General features: G+C 38.4%; 2 protein-coding genes across 4 annotated transcripts; one reads left to right on the top strand and one right to left on the bottom strand.

Moving 5' to 3' along the window:
* Window positions 1–6,455: 6,455 nt before the first annotated feature.
* LOC143627079 (putative transcriptional regulator SLK2) lies at window positions 6,456–9,620 on the top strand. 2 transcript variants are annotated; one of them, XM_077096979.1, is made up of 10 exons: window positions 6,456–7,340; window positions 7,429–7,554; window positions 7,641–7,689; window positions 7,801–8,015; window positions 8,099–8,167; window positions 8,253–8,353; window positions 8,438–8,531; window positions 8,638–8,707; window positions 8,806–9,276; window positions 9,310–9,619. In XM_077096979.1, exons 1-10 carry the CDS (start codon window positions 6,627–6,629, stop codon window positions 9,468–9,470), a joined length of 2,070 nt encoding a protein of 689 aa, XP_076953094.1. In that variant the 5' UTR covers window positions 6,456–6,626; the 3' UTR covers window positions 9,471–9,619. The 2 variants fall into 2 exon arrangements, with proteins under 2 accessions (XP_076953094.1, XP_076953093.1); XM_077096978.1 differs by having other exon boundaries at window positions 8,806–9,620.
* Window positions 9,621–9,626: 6 nt separating this feature from the next.
* On the bottom strand, window positions 9,627–13,066 carry LOC143627081 (F-box protein At4g00755-like). 2 transcript variants are annotated; one of them, XM_077096981.1, is made up of 6 exons: window positions 13,022–13,066; window positions 11,609–11,751; window positions 11,125–11,523; window positions 10,866–11,044; window positions 10,148–10,266; window positions 9,627–10,076 (listed from the first exon to the last, which is right to left on the bottom strand). In XM_077096981.1, exons 2-6 carry the CDS (start codon window positions 11,733–11,735, stop codon window positions 9,794–9,796), a joined length of 1,107 nt encoding a protein of 368 aa, XP_076953096.1. In that variant the 5' UTR covers window positions 11,736–11,751; window positions 13,022–13,066; the 3' UTR covers window positions 9,627–9,793. The 2 variants fall into 2 exon arrangements, with proteins under 2 accessions (XP_076953096.1, XP_076953095.1); XM_077096980.1 differs by lacking the exon at window positions 13,022–13,066 and having other exon boundaries at window positions 11,609–11,843.
* Window positions 13,067–17,961: the final 4,895 nt, after the last annotated feature.

The raw sequence follows: 17,961 nt of genomic DNA, 5'->3' as shown, positions 1-17,961 counted from the left end.
CACACAAATTTCAACAAAAAAGAAAAGTTAATAAACAATAATAACAATAAATACAACATAAACGTATATAAGCAAGGGCATGTATAATGTATGTGAACTTACCTTTTCCAATATCATCAAATATTATCGGCCTTTGGGTGTCGCTTATCTTTTTACTTGAAAAACCAATACAATCCCCCCGGAGGGGCCAAAGAACTTCTTTATGGTTCCACAATTCTTCTGTCCTTACTGAAAGCAGACTCCGAAGTAAAACTAGAAATCGGGATAGCCAATACGTCTAAAAAATTAATTATAGTGGATGATAAGTTTATTTTATAGGAAAAAAAGAATTATTTGTAAAATAAGTTGTCTTCGGGAAAGTGTTGCGTTGGCCTTAAGTGAAAATTTCCTCGGATAAGAAGATGAGTTTATCCCCGCATGGTGAGTTTAATCCGTAGCTCATTTGAAGGATTCTTTAGCCATTCAAATAAAGTAGTTAATGTAAACACCACTGTTAAAGAACTATAAAGTGTTATGTTACTTATGTATCTATATAACAATATATGTAAACATTATTAATAGGGATACACACACATATATATTGATTTGATTGATTAAAATGTTTTCAGTCATTGTGATTTGATCGTCCATAGTATTCAAATCATTGATGAAATTTGATCGATGATGAAACAAAAGTATCGAAGAAGCAACTGGTGATTGATTACTCAATTAAAATGGAGAATCAATATCAGATCGACGCTATTGAAGGCTGAGTTTGAATTGTAATTTTGGATAAGCATTAAACAGGAAACAACGGTATTTTCTTAGGTTTGGGGAGTAGTGCCCACTTATGATGTTTTTTAGCTTGAAATCAATCGGTCCTTCGGTTTTGGCTCGGTCTTCACGGGTTAAAACCCGAACCTGACCTGAGACCGAATTGCAGGGAAACTAGGGACCGAAGCATACATATACAATATAGGGTCGGTCCGAAATCGGGTAAAATCGGTCCGGTTCTTCGGGTTTTTTCGGGTCGACCCTAATTCTGCACACCCCTATGATGCACTAAAAAAAGTTAGTATATGTATTGAGATTTCACATCATAACAAAAGTAGAATTATAGATAAAAGTATAAGTTAAAAAAAAAACAAAATCTGAAATCGGACTTGGAAAAAAACCTGGAACCAAAAACCGTTCCCTGCCCTACAAGTAGGGTATTTACTACTCGAACATGTACCCTGCCCTACCGGTAGGGTAGGGATTCATTATAGTACCAACACCCGTATCCGGAATTGGACCTGATTTATACCCAGTAATACCTGAAAACCGGAACAAGTTCCATACCAAGAACTCTTTCTAGTACCCGAAACCCTGTTTTGAAATACCCAATATATACCCGAAATTGCTCAAAAAATACACGGGAAATTCACCAAAAAAATGTAGCCGTTTAAAAACTCAATCTATGCGTGATAAACACCCGAAAATAGAGTTTTTTCAATAACCGAAAATAGGGTATTCAAATATCTAGTTTTAGAATACATGAACCGAACCAGAACACATAGGGTATAGTTTTTAGAGACAATACTTAAACCCGAACCCAACCCGGTATGGCTAATATCCAATTTTTCAATACTCAGTCGTACCTAGAAAAACCCGATTTGTGCACCTTTAGTTTACAATTTATCCATCATTGATTTGCTTGGGTGACTTTGAAGCGCTTGATAATGGGCCAGTTGATGATCAAGACACCCAGTATAATAAAGGAGGTCTGGGCCGGAATAGTATGGGCTATTATAATTCAAGATTTTGGGGTTGTTATGGGCGGAAGTAACTTTGTACGGGCCCAAACAAGCTTAAAAATAGCTAACACTTGGAAGTTTGAACTAGGGCCATCCAAACCGCTCGACGCTCGAACTCGCTCGCCGCTCGCTCGAAAATTGCTCGGAAAATGCTCGCTCGTTTTTTCGCTCGATTGAAAACGAGCCGCTCTGCTCGGTTCGGTTTGTAAACGAGCCTAACAACGAGCAAGGGTATGCTAGGTTCGGCTCGGCTCGGCTCGAATATTTTAAATTTATTTTATATATAATTATATATGAACAAATATATAAATATATAGACAAAACACATAAATATAAGTTTACAATTATTTTTACCCCTTAAAATTTTTCATATTCCGTTAATTTTATAGTTTTATTTGTTCAATTCAAGTTTTTAGAAAACTAAAAGTTTGTTTACATGATCATTATATCTCACTCTAAACTTATATATAATAAAAAATACAATATATTATATGTTTGTCTAAAAACTACTAATTTATTTATAAAATACATTATTTACAACATTTAAATTTGTTTCTTATTGAATTTTTTAAAGTGAAAAATAAATAAATAATGCTCGAAATCCCTCAATGTTCGATCGAAAAATGCTCGATTCGATTTTGGCTCGTTTCGGTTTTCGCTCGGTTCGAATTTCAGCCGCTCGGTTCGGTTCGGTTCGGTTGTAAACGAGCCAAGCAACGAGCAACCCTTCGCTCAGTTCGGCTCGGCTCGTGAACAACCCTAGTTGGAACAAGTCACACATGCCCATTAGATGGTGAAGAAGGTGTGACGATTGCTTGTTCTATTACCATTCTAGTCAAACATAGAAAGAAAGTAAGGACACTTCATTTCATTCAATGGCGTAGGCAGAAATTTTCCTATAGGCTCGAAAAATTTCGAGGGACGGACAACCGATTGTTTATTATTTAGATTTGGGTTTTATACGGGTTTGATATAGAAATTTTTACGGGTTAAATGTCAAAATACACTAATATATATCACTAAAATAAAATCTTGTACGGGTTCGACCGAACTCGTTCCCTTAAAGCTGCCTACACCCCTGATTTCATTTATACTAATTTTATTTGTTTTCGTTTGGAATAGACTAGATGCCTGAATCATTGCTGAATTTAAAGAATGTTGATGGTACCGTAGGACTGTAGAAACATATAATCGGATAATTCAAAGAGAACATGAACGAATATGTAATTTTTCATGTTGTGAAAGTGTGCATCAAAATTAAACAAAACACTTCCGAAATTTATAATATAATATAAGTGGATATAGAGGACATTTAAGTACTCACTTTGATGTTAAGGTATGGGTTTGTATTATCTATTATATAAATGGACCAAACATGTGATAAAAGGTATGATCGTAAATAGTGAGTTTTTGTGTTATGTAGATGACCAAAAATGATTTTATACGTTAAAATTTTCGAAACATGACTGTATTTGCCATTTGTGGAGTAAGTGTAGAAAAGGGCAACGATAAATAAGAAACAAAGGGAATTCTAACAAAAATCAGAGTTCAATCAAGCATTATAATCATCATGCATAGCTCCAATGTAAGAAGATTCATAGGTTAGTCTTCAACACCAATAGATTTTACTTTGGCTCGTGAACACGTAAATTAATTTATTGAAAATGTCAATGAAATTGAAGTGGGAGGATTAGAAACATCTCATTGTGATTTGAACTTGTTATGAATCATTAAACTCAAAAGATGGGAGAAAAATATTGGGTTCATAGGTGATTATGAAACACAAACACCACATTTGAGGTTTATAAATAATTGGAATTCACTAGTCTTAAATACTTACCGGATGTTTGGTTCTCTTAATAATAATTTCATTAAAAGAATATATCTGAATCAATATGCATTAATTGTGTTTGGTTTACTAGAATTACATCACTGAAAAGGGATAGGCAAATGGTACATGTACTGGTGTCGAATCGGGTACCATCGATATCAACTTTTTGATGTTTCGGGATCGGTACAGTACCAGTATTTTTTTCAAACTTTTGCATTCGGTACCAGTACCGATACCGGTACGGAACTCGTCCCCATCTTTGAATTTTTGAATTGATCAGCAAACCCCTTCCCTATTAAGTTTCAAAATGATGCTTTAAGAAAAGTTTGCACATTTTTCATTCACATGTTTTCATAACCCTTAGTTTGTCACTCATACACCACGTCCTTGGCCCACCACCACATCAACATACTCAACACCTATTGGCATTGAATCTCTTAACCATTCAACACTTGCTAAAATTGATGTTGCCAAACAACCTATTAGTCAAATTCATGTTTTAATGTAACATTTATCTTAAAAGAAATTGAAGTTTAAGTTGACTTCGTACCACCCAATGATTGTTTTTTTCTGAACGGCTACCACCCAGTGATTGTTAATCCTCCTATCATTAGTCCTAATGATTTCTAGCTTAACGTGTTATTAGTTCTACATATGATAATTTGTTGTATTTTGACATTGAAGGATTTATTTCTTTTGTTTAGTTTCAATGTCATAACTTGATACAGACTGACTTCGCGTTAACATGTAGCATGTTTATCGTTTAACATGTTTACTTATGTTTTTTATTGTTTAGTTTAACAATCCAGTCGCGAAGCGTCAGATCATAAATCCTAATTTTAATTAAAAAAGCGAGACGCTTTTACAGTAAAAAAAACTATTTAACAACACCGGGCAACCTCCTATAGGCAATCCCATAAAGTTACAAACCGCCACTAGCCGGTTACTCATCCCGCCAGGTATATATAGTAATAATAATAATAGTAGTAATAATAATAATAATAATAATAATAATAATAATAAACCCACCGAAACCTTCCTTCCGATATTTTCAGTTTCAATTTCAATTTCAGTTCAATTTCACCGGTGAATGTCTTCACTCAACGTAAGCTTATTATCAACTGCTGCTTCAATTAATAATATTAATAATAATAATAATAATAATCACTTATTTAACCTAACCTTCTAATTATCAACCACTAATTCAATCTGTTTCAGTTTTAGGGTTTTTACTTCTTTAATTTAATTAATTCTCATTTATGATTCAATTGTACGGACTTCTTCTTCTTTTTTTTTTAATAATAATAATAATAATAATAAAATGTGATGAAATCGGTTGTTGAAATTATGAGTTATGATGATGAGTATCGTGTTTTGTTTTTTGATTACGTGTAATTAGGCGGTTATATAGGGTATTAAATATTAACATTATAGCTTACTTACTTTCATGTCTGTGTTTTCTTTGTCAGCACGTTACCAATAAATTAGGGTTTTTAATTTGGTTTTGAATTAGGGGTTTTGTCGTAATTGCTGCTCTGATTATGTTCGTTCGATTAAGGCTGTGGGTAATGGGGGGTGAAGGAAGGGGCGCGGTCCAGGTGGCGGGTGAGGTGGCTCGCGAACACCACTACACCCATCAAGTGGTCAGGGGCGCGGACGAGTCCCGTGGCTGGGACTGCGGGGCTTGAACGGCTGGTTGGGCATGGGTTGGATAAATAATTGGGGGTGGATCAATCAAGCCCCACTACACCCTATGGGGCTTGATCCAGGGACTTGATCACGTGCCACGTCATCGCCGACGTATCGTAAATGTATTGGTTCACTTGGGGCTTGATCAAGCCCCACTACCCTTAGCCTAATAATTAAACGAACATGAACATGGAATTTCGTTCGATTAGCTTAATGAACGAACACGAACAAAGGCGATAAGGTGTTCGTTAACAACTTTGTGTTTGCTAATGTTTGTTTGTTCATTACAGGTTTTTTGTTTTTCCGTATATATTGTTAATGACTTTTTTAATCTTATCATATAGATTTAAGCAAAATTATTAGTTATAAAACAAAAATATGTATGAGTATTATGTGATTAATTTATATGAAAATACACGAACATGAACAAGGAATTTCATTCGATTAGCTAAATGAACGGACATGAACATAGGCTGTGTCTGTTCAGTTGTGTTCGTGAGTGTTCACTGTTCAATAAGGTGTTCGTTAATGTCGGCTTTTGTTAGCTAATGTTCGTTTGTTTTTAGATATTTTTAAATGACTGATCTAATCTTATCATATAGATTTAACTTTTAAGCAAAATTATTCATTATAATATATATTTGAGTATTGTGTGTTTAATTTTATGTAAATTAACTTATAGATATGTATGTTTGAAAACACCAACACAAACTTGGTAGATGGATTGAACTGTTGACATAGATCATTGTCGGTTACCAAAATCAGATAAAACACTGTTTATGCTCGTTTTTGTTAGTGAACCGTTCACAAACAAGTTCATTTTCTATATGAACGAACACGAACAAGAAGTTTTTTCCGGTTAGGTGTTTGTGAACCGTTCATTTGTCCAATAAAAGCATACTGAAAGAACATGAACAAGGATTTGTCTTGTTCGGTTCAGTTCGTTTACAGCTTTAAATATAAGCAAAATTAGTGATATTGGAAAGTTTTTGGGTGTGTCTTGTTTGGATTATAATCTGTCATTTAAAGTTACAGAATTATTATCTGTCATTATAAAGAAATTAATTTTTGGGAAATTATATATATCATAAGTTTACTAAACGCCTAACAAAATCTGTAAAAATCAATATAAATCGAAATGATACATTTTAAAATACTAAAATAATTAAAACAAAATAAAACGATATGCATTCCTTAGTATTTTTGGTCGACTATCTTCGTGTTGAAAAGTTTTTGTGTGTGTCTTGTTTTTATAATATTCTGTCATTTAAAATTACAATTTTATTATCCTAATTGTTTGTGTTATAATATGTGGATAAGTGAAAAGAAGGATGGTGCATTCGTCACCAAGTTCTGGAATCTTTTTCGAAGAAGATGAACAATCTCAAGCTTTAAGAAACTCACAGTTAAGCCCTTATGTGAATTCAAATGTAGTTCCTCAAAACATGTACCCGAACATGCTTCCTGTTTCTGGTGACCTGACCAATGGTAGTTCTGGGCCGGGTTCGTTGGTTACAAATGCTAACTCAGGCTCGTTTAAACAAAGTGCAAGTATCAACACAGAATCTTATGTACGGTTTCCAGGATCACCACTCTCGTTTAATTCTAATAATATCAGCATCTCCGGGTCAACTGTCATAGATGGGCCATCCAGTCAACAGGGTGGACTTCATCAAGGAGATTCAACTGCCACATCATTACCTAACCCAAGGCTCGGGCCAAGTTCAATGTTTCACGGACCTTTCGTTCCTGATCATGATATTGCAAATGCATACCATTTGCAAAAGAAACCTCGAGTTGATACCAAACAACAGGATATCATGCAGCAACAAACTTTAAGACAGTTGCAGTTACAAAGCCCTAACAACCAGCTTCAAGCTTTGTATCAGTCTTTACCGCCCGCGCAGCAGGTCCGTTTGCTTCAACAACTGAAACCTAGGCAAAATAGTCAACAACCTGCACTGGCAGTCAACCGACCTTTTGATGGTGGCGTGTGTTCACGACGACTGATGCAATACTTATATCATCAGAGTCAACGTCCAGCTGTGAGTCAATAATCAAGGAATTAACTCGTCATTTCATTATTTTTTTTGTTAATTATGTTTTTGAATGCAGTGTAACCTTTGGTTTTAGGATATTACTTATTGGCGGAAGTTTGTGGCGGAATATTATTCTCCACGTGCTAAACAAAGATGGTGCTTGTCTGTACATAACAATGTCGGGCATCACCCGTTAGGTGCATTTCCTCCTGCAACTACAGTAAGTGCTTTCTGAATACAACAATATTATAACCTTCAAATGGTTAATAAAATCATGTTGTGAGTTTTTCTTTGTTACCTCTTTAGGATTTATGGCAGTGTAGCATCTGTGGGTCAAAATCTGGAAGAGGATTCGGTATGTAGTTTATACTTATACCAAGTTTTATTCAAAGTTTTTGTATTATAGATGTGGTTATGACATGTAATAATTAATATTCTCTTTTGTTATTTTGGTGTATTTTGATAGAGGCGGCATTTGAAGTACTACCTAGGCTTAATGAAATTAAGTTTAGTAGTGGTGTGATTGATGAGCTATGGTTTCTGGATTTACCTTGGGAATATAGATTTTCTTCTGGAATCATGATGTTAGAGTATGGTAAAGCGGTTCAAGAAAGTGTTTATGAGCAACTTCGTGTGGTTCATGAGGGTCGGCTTAAAGTTGTTTTCGCTCCTGATTTAAAGGTTGATCATCGTATATCTTAATCTGATATAATAACTGATTTGGAAATTGAAAGTTTGAAACTAACACTTTGTAACAATTTTAGATACTAAGTTGGGAATTCTGTTCACGCCTCCACGAGGAGCTTCTTCCTCGTAGACTCATGGCTCCTCAGGTAGATATTATATTGTTTAAATACAAGTACATATTAAAACGACTACTTCCTGCATGTTAACAAAGCAGGTTTTTGTATATTTCAGGTGAATCAATTCTTAGAAGTTGCGCAGAAGTTGCAGTCTACTATTGCTGAAAGTGGACCTGGTGGCGTTTCCCAGCAAGATTTGCAGACAAGCAGTAATATGTGAGTGTTAGCTGTTAATTCAAAGCTGTCGGTTTGGTGACACTTTAATATTAATTTCATGAATGTTTGTTTCTTGGTATTCAGGCTAGTGACAGCTGGCAGGCAGCTTTCCAGGAGCTTGGATTTGCAGTCGATAAACGACTTGGGATTTACTAAAAGATACGTGAGGTCGTTACAGGTAAAAAATATTAAATATCAGTCAGTTACTTAAATAGTTTGTGACCAAAAGTTGGGTGTATTTCGATATTTCATATTGTTTTCTTTTATCTAATTACTTGTGCTAGATTGCTGAAGTTGTTAATAGCATGAAAGACTTGATGGATTTCACTCAAGAAACGAAAATTGGACCCATTGGTAATGAATGATTCATAACTTTATATCTTGTATTCAAAGTTACAATTTCCAAACCATTATTTCGTATTTGAAGTTGAACCGTTTCATTATGTTTATAGAGGCTTTGAAAAGGTTTCCCAGACAGACGAGTGTAGGCAAATTGCAAATGCAAAGGATGCAGGGGATGGAACAGATGTCATCGGCTAGTCGGGGCGTACCAAATGACAGAAGTACCTTCAGTGGTAGTGTTGGATTACAGCCAGGAACTAACAGCTCGATGAACAATAGTTTTCAACTGGGCAGCAGCCGAGGAGCTATGGCACATTCAAATTACCAGAATCCACTTACGAGACAAAACTCGATGAATTCAAACTCTTTTAATCTCTCTGTTCAGAACCGATCTCCAATTCAAGGTCAGCCTTTGCAGATTAACAGCAACAATATCCCGATCGGATATCAGCGGTTCCCGAGTGTTATATTTCAACAGTCATCCTCTCAAGGCGGTGGTCAGTTAGCTCATAACCACATCATTCAGCAAGCACTCAAGGGTATCAGCGATGGAGGGGCAGAACCGTCTTTCTCAGGGCAAAGTGGTGTCGGCCGCAGCGGAGGTGGAGGCGGAGGTGGTCCCACAAGAAGCAACAGTTTTAAAGCGGGCTCGGGTTCACACAGCGACTCTTGTGCAGACGATCTGCCTCATGTATCGGACGTTTTTCAGGATATAGCCAGTGAGTTTTTTAACAATGAATCTGAAGACGGGTTCGGCTTTGGGTGGAAAGCTTGACCCGGCCTGACTTGACCTGACCGACTGAGTACTGACCCATGAATATGAGAACTTGGTTATGAGAATATTTGGTTTGTATAGCTGGATTTTTTTGGTTTGTTTTTAAATGTTGAGATATGGATGGACTTGATGCTATATGGTTATGTGGTTTATGACTTTATCTTATGCAATTATGAGTTTTAAAATCCATACAGTAATGAAAAATCATAACAGAGAAATACATAATCAAAAAACCGAGCTCGATTATTAAAAAGTCGATACGAAACAAAAGAGAATTTTGTTATTTGCTACTACATGTATGTTTATACTTGATACTTTAAAGATTATACCATACCAACAATGTCATCTTCTTCTGAATCCTCTTCATGACCAACCACCACTCCACCACCAAGTAATGTATTGAGAATCATTTGCTCCCATCCTCTTATACTCGCGGTAAACGAACGGAAACGAGACGGGCTGCCACTTGATTCACCTTCAGATTTTGTTGGTGAACAATACTCTGCATCAGTGTCGTGTTTTAAGGTACACTTTCCACTAGGGTCAGTAATATCCACATCAAATGCAGGCGAAAGCGGTCGTCCCACAGCTCGCACATGACACACACTGCATTAAATCACACGAAACTTATCGAATCACCAAATTTTTAAAAAAAATTAAAATCATAAAAGACCTACCATATGTAGTATTTTTCATCCATTTCTTGTTTTTGAACTCTACCCAATAACTCTATCTGCAAGTACCCTCCGATACACAGAGCCGGTTCTGGCAGTTTAAACTTTTGCAAACGGCTTTCCTGTAATGATTGGAGGTTGTTAAAATGGGCGATTTTTTAATACGTGTCAATTTAGGGGTGGCAATTGTGACCCGTTGGGTTGTATCAAAATGTATATGATGGGTCAGAATGGGTTAAACAGAAAAAAGAAAATGATTGAAACAGGTTGACATTTATCGTTTTTTTTTGTGAAACGAGAAAAACGGAGGGAACTTTTTAGTAATTTTACTTTTTAAGTTTTTTATTTATATTTCGAGTTATAAGTTTTTAACTATTTTTTTTTTATTTTTTTGGTGAGGGGTTTCTGAAATCTCAACCCATTTTGACCCATTTCAAAACCCTCACCAAAATATTCAAAAATAATAATTAAAAAATTATAACTCGAAATATATATCAAAAACTTTAAAAGTAAAAATACTAAAAAGTTTCCTCCATTTTTCTCGTTCCATAAAAAAAAAAAGAACACCCCGAGAAATGTCAACCCGTGTTGACCCGTTTCAATCATTTTCTTTTTTTTGTTTGACTCATTCTGACCCATCATATACATTTTGATACAGCCCATTCAACCCAAAGGGTCACAATTGTCACCCCTACGTGTCATATACTCATATTAAACTCACCTGTGCCATTGGAAATGATGGAGACGTATACGTCCACACAACGCTCTCATTAATAAACCTCAAAGCAGACGAAGGCTTGTCTTTAATATTGATTTCAAATTCATAATTCGGCTTCAGATGGCCCAACCGAAACCGCACTGCTTTCGCAGAGTAAATCGGAAAACCAAATTGAAAATATGCTGCCAGACAACAAATCTTTTGTCAGTACAATGACTATAGATATTTGCCATTTTGACTACTAACAAATTACGATTTTAACCTTGGAACGGATGAATGTGGATTTCAGTAATCACACACAGATTTGAAGTCAGCTTATACACTAGTACTTCAGGAACCGTCGGGTCAACTGCACCTTGACTTGACCAGTACGAAGCCCTCTGGTCAACCCGGTCACCCGGTTCTAACGTGTTATGGATGCCTTCTTGAGGGTAATTATCAGTGCTAGACGCAACAACCGCCTCTAACATGCAATCTTTTCTCATAAATGACGTTAACCCCCTCGCTAAAAACGCAAATACGCGGTTTTCTCGTTCCGCGGGAGTTTCATACCTGTTTTGCAGCGGCTCGATTCCGTCATTAAGTTCTATAACGTTAGCAATATTTGATACTTCTGGAAACATTCTTATGCAAAGCTGTTTCGAAAGCCCATTCGCGATGACTGCATCATAAACATCACCATGTTACAATCAACGACATATAAGTAACATTAACATGTACTTAAATAATAGCTGTAAACTACTGACCAAACTGACGCCACGAGCTTGAGACCGCACTAGCGCGAACAAGATCGGTTGGATTGTCCAAGCACATTAATATCTTTATCGACATATCAGCTCCAAGCCATTGTATAAAGTCACAACAATCTTCCATTAATTACAACTCTAGTGTTAATTCTGCACAAAGCTTTTAGTTAATGTTAGGGATTTCCATATATACGAAGAGTTATGCAAAAGTCAAATAGAGGTGCAAATGAGTCGAGCCGCTCGCGAGCTACTTGAGCTCATATCAATAAAAAGCTTGTGACCGAGCTTTTTTGAGTCTAAAGGGCTGTTCAAAAAGCTCGCGGCTTGTGGCTTGCTTGATAAAAGCCCAAATAAAACTAGCTGAAAAATCTTGATTTGAAACAACCTGAGCTGAGTTGGCTCATTTTTGTACACAAGCCAAACTAGACCCAAGCATGACTCGAACTTAGGCTCGTTCAACTTCAAAATCGAGTTCGAGCCTAACTGAGCTGCCTCGTTTAGTTTTGAACTCGTGAACAACCCTCGAGCCTTGTATGGGAAGCTCATTTAGGCTCGTTGTGTATTCTTAAGTTTAACCTCTTTTGAACTTCTATCTATTAATTTCATAATGCACAGCCGAGGTTTGGCTCGTTTAAGATACTACACTAGCTTGATCTGAGCTTATATAAATAATATAAAAATGTATATAAATTAAAAGTATTAAATAATAAACGAGCAAAGCCCGAGCTTGAGAAAACAACTCACTAGTCGAGCTCGAGCTTTAGAAAAGGAGCCCGTAAGTCAAAAACGGCGAGCTCAAGATTTAGAAAACTAATTCAAAATGAGCCGAGCTATCGTAGGTCAAAAGAAGCCGAGCTCAAGGCCTAACAAGCTCGTTTACACATCTAGATGTATGGGAAGCTCAAGCCCTAACCCTCGAGCCTTGTATGGGAAGCTCATTTAAGATACTACACGAGCCTTGTATGAGATTAAGTTCCATCTATTAATTTCATAATGCACAGCCGAGGTTTGGCTCATTTAAGATACTACACAAGCTTGAGCTGAGCTTATATAAATAATATTAAAGCGTATATAAATTAAAAGTATTAAATAATAAACGAGCAAAGCCCGAGCTTGAGAAAACAACTCACTAGCCGAGCTCGAGCTTTAGAAAAGGAGCTCGTAGGTCAAAAGAAGCCCTAAGAAGCTCGGTCTCGACTCGTTTACACATTTAAAATGTATGTAACCTAAATTGGTTGCATCTAACAGAATTCCAAATCACAAATCTATCTGGAATATATATATGTATATATATATATATATACAATAAAACAAAAGAAGATGGGATTTGAATGAATGAATTAATAATAAGCATCGCTAAGGAAAATTAAATGAAATCGTGGATAACGTAATAATGAAATGAAAGCATACGAGAGTGCGTATCGGATCGAAAGATGAAAGCGTGAATGGATGATGATGATGATTGTAACACCCCGACCAAAGGCGGATTATACATCGGGGCGCCACATATTGCTTCATTACTCGCGACACTATTGGTGTCAATATTTATTAATACACATTTTATCGCGCACGCGCAGCGGGGAAAATATAGAACATAAATCAAACATAAATCAATATATTTTAAATTATAACATTCAAACAACATTAACTTGTCTTGATACATTTTAATCTAGGTCCAAAAGTAAAAACGTCCTATGTGTCCACAAGCTCCAAAACAGCTACTGCAAACCTGAACATGTGTTAAAATAAACGTCAAACACTTGCGTGTTGGTGAGAAATCAAGTTTAATACAATACATAGATAACAATAAATCTGCGCGCAACATGTGTATGTCTGGTTTTCAACAAGGGTGTAATCTGATCGGGACCAACTCTAAGAGACAAGACTGCCAGTGCTCACAATTGAGCTCACAAACAAGACTAACTGTGCAAGTGTAACAAAAGAGAAAATCATAAACGAATGTTCTCCCGTGTTCATCTAATGGTACCATGAAAACTGCGGAATAGACCGTCCATACGGTTAATGATCCACACATACAAATAAACAGCCAAGTCTACGTCCTCAACACATGGGATACTGCGCGACTAAAGTTCATAAACAGTTTAAGACTCAAGTTTTGTATGAACACATGAACATCCCAAAGCATTTAAAATAAAAAGGGATTAGATACGAGATAACTCACATGATAAACGATGCGGTGATAGATAAAGCAAGAACCAACTTTTAAACAAGCAAGGTTAACCTATAATTAAAGATTATTGTTTTAATGATTTGTTTTAAGCCTTGATTATAAGTTAGCATAATTAATAAGTAAATTATAATATATATTACCGGAAAAGCAGGAAGAACAAGGAGGAAGACGGAGGCAGAGAGGAAGACGGCAGAGAGAGCAAGGGGCAAGAGAACAGGAGAGATTAAGTGTTTTGTGTGTGATGTGTTAGGAAAAATAATACTATTATTTATAGAGAAACCCTAGGAGACATAATCCCTAGAAAAGGGAAAAAGATCTCAAAAAGCAAAAGATATCAAAAAGCATAAGAATCCAAAAGCAAAAGATATCAAAAGATATGGCAGCTGCAGGGAGCAAGATAAAAGCTGACAGGGAACAGTAAAAAGCATGGGCGGATCAGATAAAGGTACTGGTCAAGCATGGCAAAAGCAGATCTCAAAAGATTATGTCAGTCACTTTCTGTCAACCAATGGGGTTGGTGCGCATGCTGCGCCGAAAGTAACTATTCAGACATTAGATGGGTTAGGTCAACGGCTCAAAAGATAAGACAACACAAAAGCAAACGGCTAGATTTAAACAGAAGATACAAGGGTTAAGCGCGGGAAGGCTGAGTGCGCGAGCGCGAAGGCTGGCACAACAATCCTTAGCGCACTGCGGGAAGAATCACATCCTTAGCGTGCTGCGTGAACTAGAATTCTAAGCGCATCGCGGGAAGAACATACATTCTTAGCGCATTGCGGGAAGAACATGCATTCTTAGCGCGCTGCGAGAAGAGTTCTCTTCACGCATCGCAGGAACAAGATGTCTTCACGCAGGCTTCCATGTAAGGAGTCTGGCGCGTGGAGCTGCAGACATCCTTAGGCGGAAAGAACCAAAGGACAAGCATAGAGTTGAGGGAAACAAGGCTTAAGGGCGGGACGGCGACAAGAGGGAAAAGAAGGCGGAATGAGAGAAGGAAGAGGGAGGGGACGGCGGAAAGAAAGAGGGAGAAAGAGGCGGGAAGGAAATATATATTTTTATTATTAAAAGTAAAATATAAGTATAAATAAATATTAAATCATAAAAGAAAGAGATCGGGTCAGAGAACGGGTACCTGGGTCGGGTCGGATCGGGGCAGATGTCACAGTCTCCCCTACTTTAAAAAATTTCGTCCCGAAATTTATCTCGAAGTAGGTTGCGCAGAGAACAGGTGCGGGTACTTGATCTTCATTTGATCTTCCCTTTCCCATGTAAACTCGGCTCCGCGCTTGGACTCCCAGCGAACTTTCACGATAGGGATACGACTGCGCTTGGTTTGCTTAACCTCGCGATCCATAATCTCAACAGGCTTCTCAACGAAATGCATAGATTCATCAACTTGAACTTCATCGAGTGAAATGTGAAGGTTCTCGTCAGCTAAACACTTCTTGAGATTGGATACATGGAACGTTGGATGCACATTACTGAGCGCGGGCGGCAGGTCAAGTCTGTAGGCAACTTTTCCCACACGCGCGAGAATCTTGAATGGACCAACATAACGAGGAGCAAGCTTACCCTTCTTCCCAAAGCGGACAACACCTTTCCAGGGCGACACTTTGAGGAGAACAAGATCACCAACTTGAAATTCGAGAGGCTTTCGCCTACGATCTGCGTAACTCTTCTGTCGGCTTCTGGCAGTCAGCAGATGATCACGGATCTTGGCGATTTTATCGGTTGTCTCTTGAACAAGTTCGGGTCCTGTGATTTGAGCTTCACCCACTTCGCTCCAACAAATCGGGGAGCGGCACTTACGACCGTAAAGTGCTTCAAATGGGGCCATACCGATACTGGAATGATAGCTGTTATTATAAGAGAACTCAATCAAAGGCAGGTGCGAATCCCAATTACCTCCAAAATCAAGAACACAAGATCGGAGCATGTCCTCAAGAGTTTGAATAGTTCGCTCAGACTGACCGTCAGTCTGAGGATGATATGCCGTACTCATGTCCAAGCGAGTTCCTAGCGCAGATTGGAGAGATTTCCAAAAGCGAGATATAAAACGGCCATCGCGATCGGATATGATGCTCAAAGGAGTACCATGGCGGCAGACAATTTCCTTGACATAAAGCTGCGCGAGTTGCTCAACACGGTAGTTTTCACGAATGGGCAGAAAGTGAGCAGATTTAGTCAATCGATCCACTATTACCCAAATGCTATCATGTTTGCTTGCTGTCAAAGGTAACTTGGTAATAAAGTCCATCGCTATACCTTCCCATTTCCACGTAGGAATTTCTGGTTGTTCGAGCAAACCAGATGGGCGTTGGTGTTCAGCTTTCACTTTAGAACAAGTCAGGCATTTAGCTACGAACACAGCAATATCCTTTTTCATACCGGGCCACCAATAAGTTATGCGCAAATCCTTGTACATCTTATCAGCGCCAGGATGAATAGAATACCGAGATTTGTGCGCTTCACTCAGGATATCAGCGCGAAGATTCTCATCAAAGGGAATCCAGATGCGATTGAGATAGCAGAGAATTCCACTCAGATTAGGGACAAAGTGCGCTTCCGCGCCACACGCTAACTCGGCGCGAAGGTTGCCATTGCTGATGGATGCGCGCTGCGCGTCACGAATACGCGATTCAAGGTTGCTTTGAATCGGCGCGAAGTGAAGCTGGGTGCGCGGCAAGATACAGTTAAGTTGGCAGGGTTTTCGGCTGAGCGCGTCGGCTACCACATTAGCCTTACCAGGATGATACCGGATCTCACAATCGTAATCGCTGATGAGTTCGTTCCATCGGCGTTGCCTCATGTTAAGTTCCTTTTGATCAAAGATATGCTGAAGGCTTTTATGGTCAGTGTAGAGGATACACTTAGTACCATAAAGGTAGTGTCTCCAGATCTTCAAGGCAAAAACAACTGCACCAAGCTCGAGGTCGTGAGTTGTATAATTCCTTTCATGAACCTTGAGTTGCCTTGATGCGTAAGCGATAACCTTGCCTCGTTGCATAAGAACACAACCGAGACCTTGGTTGGATGCATCGCAATACACGACAAAATCATCATTACCCTCAGGTAGCGCAAGAACAGGAGCTTCACACAACAAACGCTTGAGCGTTAGAAAGGCTTCTTCTTGCTTCGAGCCCCAAATATACGGTTTGCCTTTGTGCGTCAGAGCTGTTAAAGGCAAAGCGATCTTCGAGAAGTTCGAAATAAAGCGCCGGTAATAACCAGCTAAGCCTAGAAAGGAACGGATCTCAGAAGGAGAGGATGGCGTAATCCAGTTCTTGATTGCTTCAATCTTGGATGGGTCGACATGAATACCCATCTTGTTTACAACATGACCAAGAAACTGTACTTCATCAGACCAGAATTCACACTTGGAAAGCTTAGCATAGAGCTGCTCGGTTCGAAGCTTCTGCAACACCAACCGAAGATGTTGCTCATGCTCGGCCTTGGTCTTAGAATACACCAGAACATCATCGATAAACACGATCACGAATTTATCCAAGAAAGGCCTACACACCCGATTCATTAGATCCATGAAAACGGCGGGTGCGTTGGTTAGACCGAAGGACATGACCAAGAATTCAAAATGGCCATAACGAGTTCGAAAAGCAGTCTTCGGAACATCTTCATCGCGGATGCGCAACTGGTGATAGCCAGAGCGGAGATCAATCTTCGAGAAACAAGAGGCACCTTGGAGTTGATCAAAGAGGTCGTCAATACGCGGTAAGGGATACCGGTTTTTAATGGTGAGTTTGTTCAACTCGCGGTAATCAATACACATGCGAAACGATCCATCTTTCTTTTTAACGAACAACACCGGAGCACCCCAGGGCGAAGAGCTAGGGCGAATGAATCCTTTAGCAGTCAACTCTTGAAGTTGGCTGGCCAATTCTTGCATCTCAGCGGGTGCAAGACGGTAAGGAGATTTAGCCACGGGGGAAGCACCAGGGACAAGATCAATACGGAACTCGACTTCACGAGCGGGAGGGATACCAGGAAGATCATCAGGAAAAACTTCAGGGAAATCACGCACAACAGGGATATCGCGAAGCTTCTTCTCTTCAGCAGGCTTAACCACATGGGCTAGGAATGCAATATACTTCTTCCGCATGAGCCTTTGGGCTTCGGCGCAAGACATAAGTTTAAGACCACTGGA

The sequence above is a fragment of the Bidens hawaiensis genome, unplaced genomic scaffold, assembly GCF_021521415.1.
Source record: "Bidens hawaiensis isolate Kalapana, Puna unplaced genomic scaffold, B.hawaiensis_p1.1 tig00004595_1, whole genome shotgun sequence".
In the NCBI taxonomy this organism is placed as follows: Eukaryota; Viridiplantae; Streptophyta; class Magnoliopsida; order Asterales; family Asteraceae; genus Bidens; species Bidens hawaiensis.
Note: the sequence above shows the minus strand (reverse complement) of the source record. Positions and strands in the feature narration are given on the sequence as shown.